The sequence below is a fragment of the Thamnophis sirtalis genome, unplaced genomic scaffold (assembly GCF_051295495.1).
Source record: "Thamnophis sirtalis isolate CommonGarterSnake01/CBP01778 unplaced genomic scaffold, rThaSir2_p1.2 scaffold_9, whole genome shotgun sequence".
NCBI lineage: Eukaryota > Metazoa > Chordata > Lepidosauria > Squamata > Natricidae > Thamnophis > Thamnophis sirtalis.
Genome location: NW_028261389.1, coordinates 77,308,958 through 77,324,238, shown reverse-complemented (window position 1 = coordinate 77,324,238; position 15,281 = coordinate 77,308,958). Strand labels below are relative to the sequence as shown.

The 15,281-nt window shown below is 42.4% G+C and overlaps 1 protein-coding gene across 5 annotated transcripts in view; it reads right to left on the bottom strand.

The window, feature by feature from the left end:
* The window catches only part of PTPN12 (protein tyrosine phosphatase non-receptor type 12), a 55,784-nt gene that overhangs the window by 27,043 nt on the left and 13,460 nt on the right, over nt 1–15,281 (bottom strand). For all 5 annotated transcript variants that reach the window (XR_015697634.1, XM_087722346.1, XM_087722347.1 and 2 more), the window contains exons 2-3: nt 3,455–3,563; nt 1,422–1,498 (exon numbers count right to left, since the gene is read on the bottom strand). Coding sequence is in view for 4 of the 5 variants with exons in the window: in XM_087722346.1 (XP_087578472.1) it covers nt 1,422–1,498; nt 3,455–3,563 (186 nt within the window). In the remaining variant the exon portion in view is untranslated. The remainder of the gene's footprint in view (nt 1–1,421; nt 1,499–3,454; nt 3,564–15,281) is intronic.

Genomic DNA, 15,281 nt, shown 5'->3' with positions numbered 1-15,281 from the left:
GTTTTCTTTAACTGATCGCTCTTCCTATTGGCCTCGTTTTCCCAAAGTTAAAATGGTTTATTTATTTATTTTTAAAAAGTCAACAAAACCCAACACCCAATTTTGAAGTTTTCATTTAAAGGACTCAGCTATTAAGAATTGCCTGATCTGGTTTTGAGGAGAAGGCACTGCAGATGCGAGGATCCAGAGCCCTAAAATCTAACCCATAATAATTCTTTTCCATTATGTAAGCTGCTCATGGATACACAAAGGGAGCTGATGGGTGACGTAGAGTATTCCCTAAAGGGGCTGTATTGCTAGCGAACCAGGAAACTGACTTGGATAAAGTTTTCTTTACCGGATACACAAAGAGAGTTCCGTTAAGATCTCGAAGGATTTTATGAGAAATAACAAACAAAATGACAAAATTTTACATACTGGATACACGGAATGTTAACATTCTGAAATATTTCTGGCTTAAAGGGGCTAAAAGGAAAGAAAAATTATGTATGGTTGCCCTTAGTGAACTTTTACTGACAATGAACAATTGACAAAATGTTTAGATTTTCTTTTTAACTTAAAAGGTGTCTTAAAAGAGAGATTGTATTTAGGTATTTATTCATGCATTTATTTATGTATTTATTGAGCTTGTACTGTATTTAGAGATGGTGATGTGCTATTAAAATTGGTTTTACTTACTGGGGTAAAGGGGAAAATTACACTTCCTTTTTTCCTTCCCTCCCTTTTTTTCTTTATTATTTTACTCTTTGCATTTTTGTAGTAATTAGTATTTGCTTTGATTCTTTTCATTCATAATTCTTAAGAAAATTGTTAGAGAAAAATAATAATAATAATAATAATAAATTGCTTTGGGAATCCCATTCCATTGCAGGAATCGCTTCTGTGATATAAATAAACAGAACAAATGATGGTAAGTTACTTCTGCCTTCTGGAAGGATTACATGCTAATTCATGATTAACGTGTTTATATTTCCAAAGGCAGGAATAAAAAAAAGGGTTTCAACATTTGCTTGTACTTTGCAATATACGTATCACATGCTAACAGCCGATGAATTAAAAGTAATTCACTTACTAATATATTTTATTCAAATCTTTTAATTAAGGCGTCTTACTCCCTGTCCAAATTACCACAGTCAGTCAAACAGGTTATTTGCCTATTGCTAAAATTAGAGATTTTATTTCCTTTGGTTTTGTGACTAATTTTGCTGTCTTAGTTTGGCAATTATTGTTTCCTTCACTAATGGGTTTACATCTTTTCTTTGCTTGTTTTGGTTTTTTTAAAAATAAAATTTCTTTGCATTCAAGCTCAACCACACACAATATTTCCATACCGAAGTGGATCTCTAGGGAGAAATTTAAGTCAAGTCTTTTGAGGTATTCACACGTATGTTACCCGGGGTAATAATAACATTAATACGTACCTTAATGAAATTTGCATTGATGTAGTCAGAATCTTGGGTGGGAGTTTTTAACGTCAGTTTAACTCTACTGTGATCAACTGAAATACAGATGGTTTTGGGGAAAAAATTACTTCGCGAGTTAAGGAGGGGTGCTGCCTAGCACAAAAATACCAATTGTAGGCAGTCCTCTTAAATAACAACTCAATTCCTTTAGCTAACCCTAGATGTATGTGGAAATAGCCCTCAGAAAATGAACATAATTGAGGCCAGAATCTTGGGTCGTTGAGCAAAGAAACTGTTAGGCGAAATAGCAATAGCAATAGCAGTTAGACTTATATACCGCTTCATAGGGCTTTCAGCCCTCTCTAAGCGGTTTACAGAGTCAGCATATCGCCCCCAACAACAATCCGGGTCCTCATTTTACCCACCTCGGAAGGATGGAAGGCTGAGTCAACCCTGAGCCGGTGAGATTTGAACCGCCGAACTGCAGCTAACAGTCAGCTGAAGTGGCTGCAGTACTGCAGTCTAACCACTGCGCCACCTTGGCTCTCGGAAATGGCTTATGTGACTCCTTCGCTCAACAACCACAACCCCAGGGACTTTCTAGTTGCAGTCGTTAAGCTGTCTCCTAGGTCGCCAATCAGATAAGAGTAAAAGAGATGCTTCCAAAGGATCCCAACTCTACGTGGAGCTGAAATCCTTCCGGTAGGCAGCCCTTTTGATCTCAAATGTTGCTGCAGCCTCATTTCATATCTTCCATGCACAGAGGGGATTTTTTTTCGGGGGGGTGGGTGGGAGGGGAGGACCGCAGGAGCAGAGCTAAAATCTTTAGGAATTCAGCTCTGTTCCTGCAGCCCCACCATGGGTGTCCCTCCTCTTCTCTGTGCAATCCTTTATGGGACAGCAGCTGAAGATTTCAGCTCCATTCCTGCAACCCGTGGGAAATTTCAGCTCCCCTCCCCCTCCCTCCCCTGTGCTGGCATCCCAGCTGACTTCCAAGGAACCTTCTTGGCAACCAAGACGCAAATCATAATATTGTAAAGATGTGCCATTTTACGATGGCTGTAAGCGCTTTATAAGCTGTAAAGCCATCTTTTCAAGGACAGTCATTAAAAGGCTGGTTGTAAATCGAGGAATATATGTGGTCTTAGCATCCCACTAATCTAATCACACAACAGGAAGTGAAAAGAGATTAATTTAATTACTGATAAGAAGTTAAAAAGCAGCCAAAGAAAACAAAACAAGGCAATTGTCATTATTTAAAATGCCAACACTACAGAAGAGAAATGTTGACATATTTAAACTTTCACTTCAAGTCTAGTTAAACATTCACAAAAGTGGTTTTTGTTTTATTTAAAGCTGTCACTTAAATATCATGTACGTTCAAATAAACGATCAGAAACTATATTCTGCTCACAGTGAATATTCATTCCAGCTTTTCTCTCTTTTCCCCTCAAGTTGTAATAGGACTTTTTTTGAAAAGTAGATGGGCATATTTATTAATATATAGCATATTTGATGATTAAAAAAAACACTTTTGCTACATTCGTTTGGCCACAAAAATTGGAGAGAATTTCTAAATAGACAATGCAAGGGTGGCAAACATAAAAAGGAGGATTAATTTAGCCAGATGAAACATCTTTGGAAAAAAAATATTCCTTTCTATAAATAATTACCCTCTAATTCAGTGTTTCTCAACCTTGGCAACTTGAAGATGTCTGGACTTCAACTCCCAGAATTCCCCAGCCAGCGAATGCTGGCTGGGGAATTCTGGGAGTTGAAGTTTTCATTTCATTTTTTTCATTTATTGAATATTTATAGGCCGCCCTTTTCCCTGAGGGGACTCAGGGCAGCTTACAATCACAAAGGAAAGGGAGTGTAGGACAGTGCAAAAAGAAATGTGAACAAAAATAAATTAAACAATAAAACTCAACAGTCCAGATATCTTCAAGTTGCCAAGGTTGAGAAACACTGCTCTAATTCACCCACATACAACGCTGTTAATGTTAACAGAAAGATTGCAACCTTATTAAAGAGAAGAGATTCAGACTTACATGGCAGTATATCCTTATATCTGTTCTTTTTCACATTTTCTTCTTTTTCCCCAGTGATGGTCGGGTAGATCTTTTCTGTTCTATACTTTGTTGACAACCTCCTCAGTCTCTATAATTAAAAATGTTCTAAATTGTTACTTATTTAACGGCTCCAAATCCTTTTTTTTCCACGTTGCCTCTACTTCAAAGGAATATTTTCCTCTATTTTCTTCTACAACTTTTTTTCCCCCATGAACTTCTATATTTACATAAACTATAAAGGCTTCCTCACATTTACACCGCGAACCACTTATTTCCAAAATTAGGGACAAGCTAATAGAGGGGAGAGAGAAAAAAAAAGGACTCTAGAATTAGCTACCCAACTGTTCAGAAAAAAAATACTGGAGCTACTGGTGATTAAAAATTGACCGTGTAAATGAGCCAAATAAGAGGCTGCCTATTGGTCTCCGGATACGCTTCAAGGCGCTAGTTGTCACTTATAAAGCCCTTCATGGTATTGGACCTGGGTACTTGAGAGACTGCCTGCTGCCAATCACCTCCACTAGACCGATTAGATCCCACAGATTAGGCCTCCTCCGAATTCCATCCGCCGGCCAGTGTCGACTGGCGACTACCCGGAGGAGGGCCTTCTCTGTGGCTGCTCCGACCCTCTGGAACGAACTCCCCGTGGAGATTCGAACCCTCACCACCCTCCAGGCCTTCCGCAAAGCCCTTAAAACCTGGCTGTTCCGACAGGCCTGGGGCTAAAGAGCTGTTGCCCCCGTCTCGAATGGTATGACTGTTGTGTGTTTTTAAATTATGCATTGTTATGTTTCGTTTTTATTTTTTGTCTGTACCCCCTTTCCTGATTTGAATTGTGAGCCGCCCTGAGTCCCCTTCGGGGGGAAAGGGCGGCATATAAATATAATAAAATAAAATCAATCCAATCAAATCAAGAGTAAGATTTAAGATACAGGAACGTACACAATTTTCTGACACTTGTTATTTTTTTTCCACCCATCTGCTGAGCTTCAAAGAGGAATGCAGTCCTGTAATACAGTAAAGACTAATAATAGAGAAGAATTTTTATGGGCTTGTTAGCTCTCCTTTTATCAGCTTTAACTGTTTGCGTGGATTCTAAGCCACAAAAACAAACGCAACATCGTTTGCTAAGGGGAAACCATATAAAGAAAAGAAAACAATAACGTGTTTTGTGCAACAGAAGTTCAACCAAGCACTCCAAGAACGAGACTAGTAAATTGCTGGTGAACAGGCAACATGCATTTTGGTCGAAGTGATAATTTCATTTTCAGGTTAAGCACGGAGAAACTTAATTTAAATCTCCTTCAAAAATAACTTCTGCCAGGACCCTAAAGAGTTTTATACATTATCACGTAGGCCAAGCTTCAAAAACCAAGAAAGACAAAGCTCTTTTATTGTTCCTCACTTGCAGACAGAATCTTGCCAACCTAAAGCAGGTTATCAGCTCCATAAGCCCATACAGGAAATCTGCGACTTCCTTGAGTGACTGTTCAAAGTTACAACAGCACTGAGAAAAGCGACTTATGACCATTTTTTCAGAGTTACAACCTTTGCAGCATCTTCGTCACCACGTGATCAAAATTCAGACGCTTGGCAACTGGTCCATATTTATGACCGTTGCGGTCTCCGCAGGTCATGTGATCCCCTTAACAACTAGGTTGCTGGCTGATCAACTGCAGCGTTTCACTTAACAACTGTGGCAAGGAAGGACATAAAATGAGGCAAAACTCACTTTAACAAATGTCTCACTTAACAACAGAAATGTTGGGGTTCAAATGGGGTCATAAGGAGAGGTGGTATTAATCCGGTTCGGACCAGTTCACACGAACTGGTAGTGGAAATAGCGGGTGGGCCTGCCCACACGTCCCAGCTCTATATCGTCCTATTTAGGGGTGTTTTTCTGGCTGGGTGCATGTGCAAAGGGCCGAATTTGCAGACTGGAAGGGGGAGGTAAGTGAAAACCACCCCTGGTTGTAAGTCAAGAACTACCTGTAGTCTGGGAACTATTGGGGAGGAGCTGTCTTCACCCTCTTTCACTCACACAAATGATTTAAACTGTGTTGCCTCTTCCCGCTCTAGAATGTTCTTCTTCCTTCCCTCCTGGGAATCGAGACAACATCCCGTCACATGGATTACAGATTTCCTGGACATCTGCCCTTGCTCTAGCATAACTTTCTCCCATGTTAAATTCATTTAAAAACCCATTGAGTTCTACTTGTGAAGCACATGATACGTGAGGGGCGTGGGGAAATGACACACACATGAACAGAGGCAGGATTATTTTTAACCGCAAGAGTACAATTCCCCATTCAAAACTAGCGCGAGAGCAACGTTATCTCTTTGTGTTCTTTGAGATTAAGTTCAGCACCGCACCGTGTAATTTATTTACTATATCTTTATCAGTTATATATGTGTGTGTGTGTGTGTGTGTGTGTGTGTGTCTATGTGTGTTATATTTGTGCTGATAAATAAATAAAGGGAGACTAATATAGATCTATTTCAAGCTATTTAGCTCTCATCAGCTAGCCATACCCTTATTGGGATGATGAGAGCTAAATAGCTTGAAATAGATCTATACTAGCCTCCCTTTATTTATTTATTTATCAGCACAAATATAACACAAAATGTGTAACAAAGGCAACAGTAAAAATATTGGGTTTCTGTCGTGATGGACTCTTGTGACGAGCCGATTGACAGATGATGGAAGCAGTTAGCTTCCTCCCATAATTGGGGCTTACCAGGGGTTGTGACTCTAAATATTTTTACTGTTGCCTTTGTTATATTTGTGTTTTATTTATTTATCAGCACAATTTATTTATTTAGTTAGTTTTATTTATTTATCAGCACAAATAAAACACACACACACACACATATACATACATACATACATACATACACACACACACAAACAACATTTCTAGCGGCTTCCTGAGGCAAATTATTAAAGCACGTCAAGAGAAATCTTAATCCAGTTTGTGTAATTTTGGGTAGTGCTGATCAAAATCCACACCACAAGTGGCTTTTAGGCACTTTTAGAATGACTCCTATAGCGAGTTTTTCAAAGTGGTTCTGAGTGCCACAACAGGAAATGCTCCAACGATCGGCTTCGTAAAATGTGTCACATACCCCCATTGTACTCATGACCCACAAAGAACTGTCTTTACAAAATTCAGATTAATTAGCCTACGTTATCAGTTAATTGCAACTGAATTAGAATACTTTTAAATGGGACGAGTCGTTCCAATAGTGAAAATAAATCCCCTTTTCAGCACCATACCGTGTTTCCTGAAAATAAAGACAGGGTCTTATTTTCTCCCCCCCCCCTTATTATCTTTTGCCCCCCCCCCTGGCCTTATTATTTTTGCGGTGCAGGGGGTGGAGAGCGTGGTCACCTCATGGCTGCTGCTGCGTTGCAATATTTTCGGGGAGGGTTTATTTTAGTGCAAGCGCTCAAAAGTCCGATTGGGCTTATTATCCGGGGAGGTCTCATTTTCGGGAAAACAGGGTAGATGCGATCAAAAGTAGCTCAATTTGGCAGCGCAATACAGCCACTCATCAGCTGGATGCTTTTCAAAGCACCGCTGAGCTGCAGGAATAAACGGCGGTAGAGAAGGGGTGGGGCAGCAGGTGCGTCGCTGGGCCTGCCGCTCTTTTTGTGGGGGCCATTAGCGTGAGAGAAGGGGCATGGTGGCTAGGGTTGCAGGAGAGTCCGTTAGGTAAGGGTGAGTGTGATGCGTGGGGCATGTTTCAATTTCCCTTCCACCCCCCCGGCCTTTTGCCTCCTCACCTCATATTGTTTGCGCAGCCAGCAACCAAAGGAAATGGCGGGGACTGGCTGCGCATGCGTTTAAATATTTTCAGGGAGGGTTTATTTTAGCGCATGTGCTCAAAAGCCCGATTTGGCTTATTATCTGGGGAGGTCTTATGTTCGGGAATAATGAGGAACAAAAATACATTGTGCGTTAGGTTAATATTTGTCCACAAATGCACAGTTTTTCCATATGTGTATATTTTATTTTTCCACTGAATCAACAGCCAAATCAGCACATGATACAATTCCTACTGAAAAATGCTCCAACAGGCATTATTATTTCTATGCAGAAGTCTCCTTTCCACATAACATCATTCCCATCTGTACCTACATGTATTAAAGAGATTTTATTTATGTACTGACAGGCTCTTTCCTGGTACACTGGGAATAAAACAATATTAATCTAAAAAGCACCACTGGGGTTTTTCTTTTCCCTAGAAAGTTTATACTCAATGGAAGCCGGAACCTTTGGAAACATAATATGAATTCAATCATCTCAGCAATGGATAATCTTATTGTTCCCGAGCTTGTTTATTTATTTTCATCCCGCCTTTTATTATTTTTCTTTTTGAAGAATAATTCGTTACTTGGAAGGAAGCGGGATCTTCCGTTTTCGCCGTTGTTTTAACCTGTCAAATGTCACTGGTTTTCAGCAGTTATTACATCTTGTTCTTTAGCTTAATTTTTCAATGGAAATAGGAAATATGGTTGAAACCATAATGTGTAGAATAGATTGACTGATATTAGGGGGGGGAGGAGGAGAAAGTGAAGAAGAAAGAGAAGGAGACGAGGGAGGAGGAGGAGGAAGACAAGAAAGATGAGGAGGAGGAGAAGAAGGAGGAAGAGGAGAAGAAAGAGAAGGAGAAGAGGGAGGAGGAGGAGAAAGAGGTGGTAGAGGAGGAGAAGAAAGATGAAGAGGAGGAGAAAGAGGAGGAGAAAGAGAAGAAGAAAGAGAAGGAGGAGGGGGGAGGAGGAGGAAGAGAAGAAAGATGAGGAGGAGGAGGAGGAAGAGGAGGAGGAGAAAGTGGAGAAGAAGAAAGAGAAGGAGAAAGAGGTGGTAGAGGAGGAGGAGAAGAAAGATGAAGAGGAGGAGAAAGAGGAGAAGAAAGTGAAGAAGAAAGAGAAGGAGGCGAGGGAGGAGGAGGAGGAGGAAGAGAAGAAAGATGAGGAGGAGGAAGAGGAGGAAGAGAAAGTGGAGAAGAAGAAAGAGAAGGAGAAGAGGGAGGAGGAGGAGAAAGAGGTGGTAGAGGAGGAGGAGAAGAAAGATGAAGAGGAGGAGAAAGAGGAGAAAGAGAAGAAGAAAGAGAAGGAGGAGAGGGAGGAGGAGGAAGAAAAGAAAGTGGAGAAGAAGAAGAAGAAGAAGAAAGAGGAGAGGGAGGAGGAGGAGGAGGAGACCAGAATGATAAAGGGTCTCTTGCTTGAGGGGGCTGGACTAGAAGACCTCCAAGGTCCCTTCCAACTCTCTTACTCTGTATTCTCTTTTCAATCAACTGGAATGGCACCTCTACTTTTTTCTAGTCAGACTATGCTGATGTTATCAATTTCTAGCTTTAAAAATATCCTTGTACATTGAAATCCAGGAGTTTCTCTTCAGAATAAGCCTTTTTTTTCCGTTTGCCATTGTTTATTCTTCTTCCTGACTCTCCCTCGGTGAAAACAGAAACAAAACAAAAAGAAAACCCACAAAACAGACATGCATTCGAAGAGCAAAATCCACACTACCGAAATGTACAGGAAGCCTCCTTGCTGTGGTGGCTTCTTCTTTTCTTTTAAACGCTCATTTCTTGGACAAGACGATGTGGGAAACTCGAACAGCGGAGCCACAATTCTTAACGTTCTCCTAGAGTCATGACGGCCGACCTGTGGCACACCTGCCAGAGGTGGCACGCAGAGCCCCCCCCCCTGTGGGCACATGCACCGTCGTCGCCAGCTGCTCTTCTGGTTCCCAGCGCACGTGTTCGTGCGAGCCAGCCAGCCTTCAAGCGTCACCCCGCCCCACTCCTCTCAGGAGTCCCCACACGACCCGTTTTGGATGCAGGTAAGTGCAGGGCGCGCACGGAGGCTCCGGGAGGGAAAAAAATGGGCCTACCGGAAGGAAGTTCGGGGGAAAAAGGTTTCCAGCGTCCAGAGTCTGGGGAGGCCGTTTTCACTCTCCCGGAGGCTCAAAGAAAGCCTTTGGAGCCCGGGGAGGGCAAAAACACCCCCCCCCTGTCATGGTGCAGGCGGCTGACTAGGCCACGCCCACCATGGCCACGCCCACCCAGCAACTGGGCAAAGAACCCCCCTTGCTAAAAATTTTGAAGCCCACCCCTGGCTCCGGCGCACAGGTACATTTGGTACCGAAAAGTTTTGCCACCACTATCCTAGAGGGTCTTATCATTTTCAAGATGATTTCAAGTAAAATCTCCCACCTTTTGCTGCATCAGATCTTAAGCAAAGCAGCACAAATAACCCCTGGCAAAGGATCAGACATCATCATCATCATCATCATCATCACATATTCTCCCTGTTTCAATATGACTAAAAAGGATAAACCAGACTTTTCTTATTTATAATTTATTGTTACAGGCCGACCTCAACTTACGACCGCAATTGACCCTCCATTGCTAAGCCGGACAGTTGTGAAGTGAGCCGTGTCCCTTTTTACGACCATTTCACCGAAGCTCTTAAGTGAATCGTGCGGTTCTGGTTTCCCCCCCGCTTCCCAATTTTAACTTTGCTTGTCAGAAGGATGCAAAAGAGGATCTCATGACACCACCACCACCACCCCGGAATACTGCAACCGTCATAAATACGAGACAGTTGCCAAGCGTCCCAATTTTGATCATGTGACCATGGGGATGCTGCAACGGTCATAAGTACTTCTTACAACTCTTCTTTCAGTTTGTAACTTTGAATGGTCATTAAATGGATGTTTTGTAAGTCGTGGACTACCTGTAGTAGAAACAGTATTATTAGAAGATGAAGGTAAAAGTCCCCCTTGCACATATTTGCTAGTTGTTCCTGACTCTAGGGGGCGGTGCTCATCTCCGTTTCAAAGCCGGAGAGCCAGCGCTGTCCGAAGACGTCTCCATGGTCATGTGGCCGAAGGCGCGTGGAACGCTGTTATCTTCCCACCAAAGGTGGTTCCTATTTTTCTACTTGCATTTTTTAACGTGCTTTCGAACTGCTAGGTTGGCAGAAGCTGGGACAAGTAGCGTGAGCTCACTCCGTTACCCGGTGCTAGGGATTTGAACAGCCGAACTGCAACCTTTCTGATCGACAAGCTCAGTGACTTAGCCACTGAGCCACCGCGTCCCTAGTATTATTATACCAACCAGGAATTACACTTTTGCATGAACTGTCTTAAGTTGTAAAACAAATTAAACGTTAACAACCTAGTGTTACAATAATAATTTGTAACCCGCGTCAGGCGATACCTTTTATGCTTGCCAAGAACTACCGACGGTCATAAATATGGACAGCCCATTAGCAATATGTTGGATAGCCATTTGTCTGAAACGGTATAAGGTTTCCTGCCTAGGCAGAGGGTTGGACTAGAAGACCTCCAAGGCCCCTTCCAACTCTGCTATTGTATTGTATTCTACAATAGATATCTGGAAGGGTGCCAGAAAAGGAATTTCTTAAATTATGAAAGTAATTCGCCACGACTGTGTCAGTAGAACTTTTATTATACTTCCTTTTTGTCAACAAAAAAAATGTTTCTTAGCAATTCCTGGAGACCAGTAAAATACTTAAGCTGTTGTCGGTTGGTTTTACTCCTGACTCACCGCAGAGCGAGGTGCGAGTTAAGCAGTAGTAGTGGGGGAGTTTACAAACAGAACTGGCAAAAGTCCAGCCAGCTCAGCATTTAAAGCCTGATCTTTCTTAAGTTTGCCTTTTATTTCATGCTTTTAAGAAAAAGTCTTTCCCAGATGAGAGTAGGTCCCGGAGGCTCCCATTATGATGAAGGCTAGGGCCTTGATCTAAAGCAGGGGTGTCTCGCGGCCCGCGAGCCAGATGCGTCACTCGCTGGCCACGCCCAGTTTAGCAAAAGGGGGGGGAGTCACGATATGTCATGTGATGCCGTTAGACACCCCTTATCTAAAGGTTCAGCTGAGTAGAGTAGTTGTATGACCCTGGCATCTCCATGTAAAGATAGAATATGGTATGGATGGAGGAGAGGAAAGAAGTAGGGAGGGGAGGGATTCCTACTATCCTATCAGAGCTGAAGAAGGTTCTGGAATGAGAAGTGAAAAGTTTCCAAAGACAACAAAAAAACGAAAAAGTCCAGTTGCCTCTTATAAAAGCAACTTTGGGATAACCACGACCTGGATGACTGAGAATCCCTACAGAAGAGGGGGGGGGAGCGAGGGAAGGGAGGAAAAGGAAAAAAAGAGGGAAGGGGGAAAGGAAAGAAAGGGAGAGAAAGGAAAGGAAAGCGATGGGGAAGGAAGGAAGGGAAAGGAGAGGAGGAAAAGAGGAAATTGATGGGGAAGGGAGGAAAGGAAAGAAAAAGAGGGAAGAGGGGGAAAGGAAAGAAAGGGAGAGAAAGGAAAGGACATTGATGGGGAAGGAAGGAGAGGAGGGGAAAGGAAAGGAAAGCGATGGGGAAAGGAGGAAAAGAGGAAATTGATGGGGAAGAAAGGAGAGGAAGGGAAAGGAAAGGAGGAAAAGAAAGGAAATTGACGGAGAGGAAAGGAAGGGAAAGGAAAAACTGAAGGTGAAATACAAGCTTAATGCACGAGACTATTAAAAGTCACAATCTCAACCCATGAAGAATAAAAATAAAAACCCTTTTAAAAACTCAGCTCCCTTAACGGGCAAAGCATGTCAAATGTGCCCCCTTCCAATTTGCCGACCGCTAAGCCCCGAGGCACACACACTTTTTCTACAAAAGTCCCTTTTGTGACCGAGCTCAGCAGAGATTAAAGAAACAGCCTAGAAAACCCCCTTGTACTTGGGCCTTCAACTTCAATAACCCCACCACTGGTTGAATACTGCGGGTTGATTTCTTTTCTTTTTTTTTCTCTTAAAAAAAGGAATGTAATGTTGCAATGGCTCATATTTAGGACCGGAGCTCAATTACGTGTTCAAAACAACACGGGCCTGCTTAGTAATCAGCAGTTAAAACAGAACAGCTTCTGAAAAATGGGCCCTTGTCACAGCTACTGCTGGGGACAGAATTAAAAAGTCAAATTTTGGGAGGAAGCTTCCTCCCAGATTAATTGGGGAACATTCCTTTTGATCATTCCTAATTTTAAAAAAAGGGACGTGGTTAAAGTTTAATTTGTTTTACAACTTAAGACAGTTATTCATGCAAAAGTGTAATTCCTGGTTGGTATAATAATACTAGGGACGCAGTGGCTCAGTGGCTCAGGCACTGAGCTTGTCGATCAGAAAGATCAGCAGTTGGGCTGTTCGAATCCCTAGCACCGCGTAAGGGAGTGAGCTCCCGTGACTTGTCCCAGCTTCTGACAACCTAGCAGTTCGGAAGCAGGTAAAAAAATGCAAGTAGAAAAATAGGGACCACCTTTGGTGGGAAGGGAACAGCGTTCCGTGCGCCTTCGGGCGTTGAGTCATGCCGGCCACATGACCACGGAGACGTCTTTGGACAGCGCTGGCTCTTCGGCTTTGAAATGGAGATGAGCACCGCCCCCCTAGAGTCGGGGACGACTAGCACATATGTGCGAGAGGAATCTTTAATTTTACCTTACTAAAAAAGGAAGCCGAGCAATTTGAAGGGACAATCTGCAGTAGGCATGTTTGAACCTAACCTAGATTTCCAATCCCCATCGGGACTCGGTGGGATTATGCCACCAAAGCTGATTTTTAAAAAGGGAACTTCACTGCTCATCAAACCATGGCTAAGCCGTTCTTTTAAGGAGCTTTGGTTATTCGTCATTTTATTTCCTTTTTCTTTTTTCCTCGTACCTTTCTTCTCCTCCTCCAAGTGAAAGAATTTCTTTGCCTAAACCAATTAAGTGCACTTGTAGAGGAAGCGTTTGGGAGGACAGGATAGAAAGCGAGGGATTTATTTATCTCTAAAGAAAAAAAAATGTTATTTGCTCTGCATTTGCAATGTTGATGGGTTAAGACTAGCTTCTGTTAAGATTGCACTACAAGGTTGCAAACAGGCTACTCCAAAAAATAAACGTAATATTTTCCAAGTTGCTCTTCTGTTCAAGCAGGAGAACATTTATGATTCTTTAATATACAGAATTATATTTTTTGACAAGACAACCAGAAAAGGATCCTCAATCTATATCTATATCTATCTATTGATAAGATAGATGATAGATAGATAGATAGATAGATAGATAGATAGATAGATAGATAGATAGATAGATAGATAGATAGAATGCGAAATACCACTCACACATCATCACAAAACCTCCAGAACAAAAAAGCCTACAAATGTGACATTCGGCAGCTATGGTCCTCTTGCCTTCTAAGTGTTTTTTGCTAAGAAAGGATTTTTCGACATGACCATCAGATCATTTGTATTTCTTATACAGTAATTAACACGCCCTGATGGTAAGGAGTTCTACTCCCCCTCCCCACCTGAAAAGAACTCTGTTCCAACTGCCAGTTGCCTTATATTAACATGCTTTGATGCTAAGGAGTTAGACATTCTTCTCCCTCTCCTCACCTGAGAAGAACTCTGTTCCAACTGCCAGTTTCCTCACATTCCATTACCTCAGTTCAAACTGGTAGATGTTCCACTCCTTCACTCAGGAGCGGTCGGGGCTCCTTACAGTATTAAATGTCGGTACCCCACCAAAATGTCTACGCCATCCACCTTTGGAACTGCTTCCAGAGTCAAGGCAGCGGGAGCGATATTCCCTTATGTGTTTCAATCACCGACCACCACTGAGCCAACGGATTGAACCGGATTTCTCCTGCACTGCCCGATCACATCATTTCGTCGCGAAACTAGTTAGTCCTCAATACAGGTACAAAATTCACTTAACAAATGACTCAGTTAGCAACAGAAATTTTGGGCTCAATTGTGGTTGTACTACCTCTAGATCTTCATCAATTAAGATATTATCACAGAGCCATTAAGAATGTCCTTTCCATCCTCCCTTATTTGGTTCTAGAAACTTTGGTTTGCCTCGTTAGACAAAATAATAATTACGGGGGGGAGGGGAATACGGCGGCTTCACATTTTAAGAATCTGTTTTGCTCTTTATTCCTAAAAGATTTTAATTCTGGAATCCCCCGGAGGCAGCTATAAATTACAGGTGACAACTTTCACACACTCGCAGCAGGGCATAGATGGTACTCAGATTCAAATTATCTATTTGCAGCCCGACATCAGCAAGCGATAAAACAAAAGAGAGTTTAAAGACAAGGAAAGCGAAAGGAGGACTGTGCGTGTTTGATGTTCGTTGCTGCCTTGTTTTAACTGCTGCGATAAGAAGCTTGGCTATTGTGTAGGCGGTTATGCGGTTTGCATCTCAGAGAATAAAGTGGGCGTAAAAATCGTCCATGCTATCGGGTGCACTTAGTTTACAAAAAAAAAAGGGGGGGGGAATGATGTCCTTTCAAGAGCCTTCCACAAATTACAGTTTTTTTTAAAAAAAACCACAAAAATAAAGGACAGGGTGAATTCTCTCAATTTCTCCCACAGCCACAAGGGCTGCACACACTGAGTTACAGGAATATTGCAAAACCTGCCAGATAACATCACAAATGGATGGATGGATGGATGGATGGATGGAAGGAAGGAAGGAAGGAAGGAAGGAAGGAAGGAAGGAAGGAAGGAAGGAAGGAAGGAAGGAAGGAAGGAAGGATGCATGGCTGGATGGATGGGAGGAAGGAAGGATGGATGGATGCATGGATGGAAGGAAGGATGGATGCATGGATGGAAGGAAGGAAGGATGGATGGATGGATGGATGGATGGATGGATGGATGGATGGAAGGAAGGAAGGAAGGAAGGAAGGAAGGAAGGAAGGAAGGAAGGAAGGAAGGAAGGATGGATGGATGGATGGATGGGAGGAAGAAAGGAT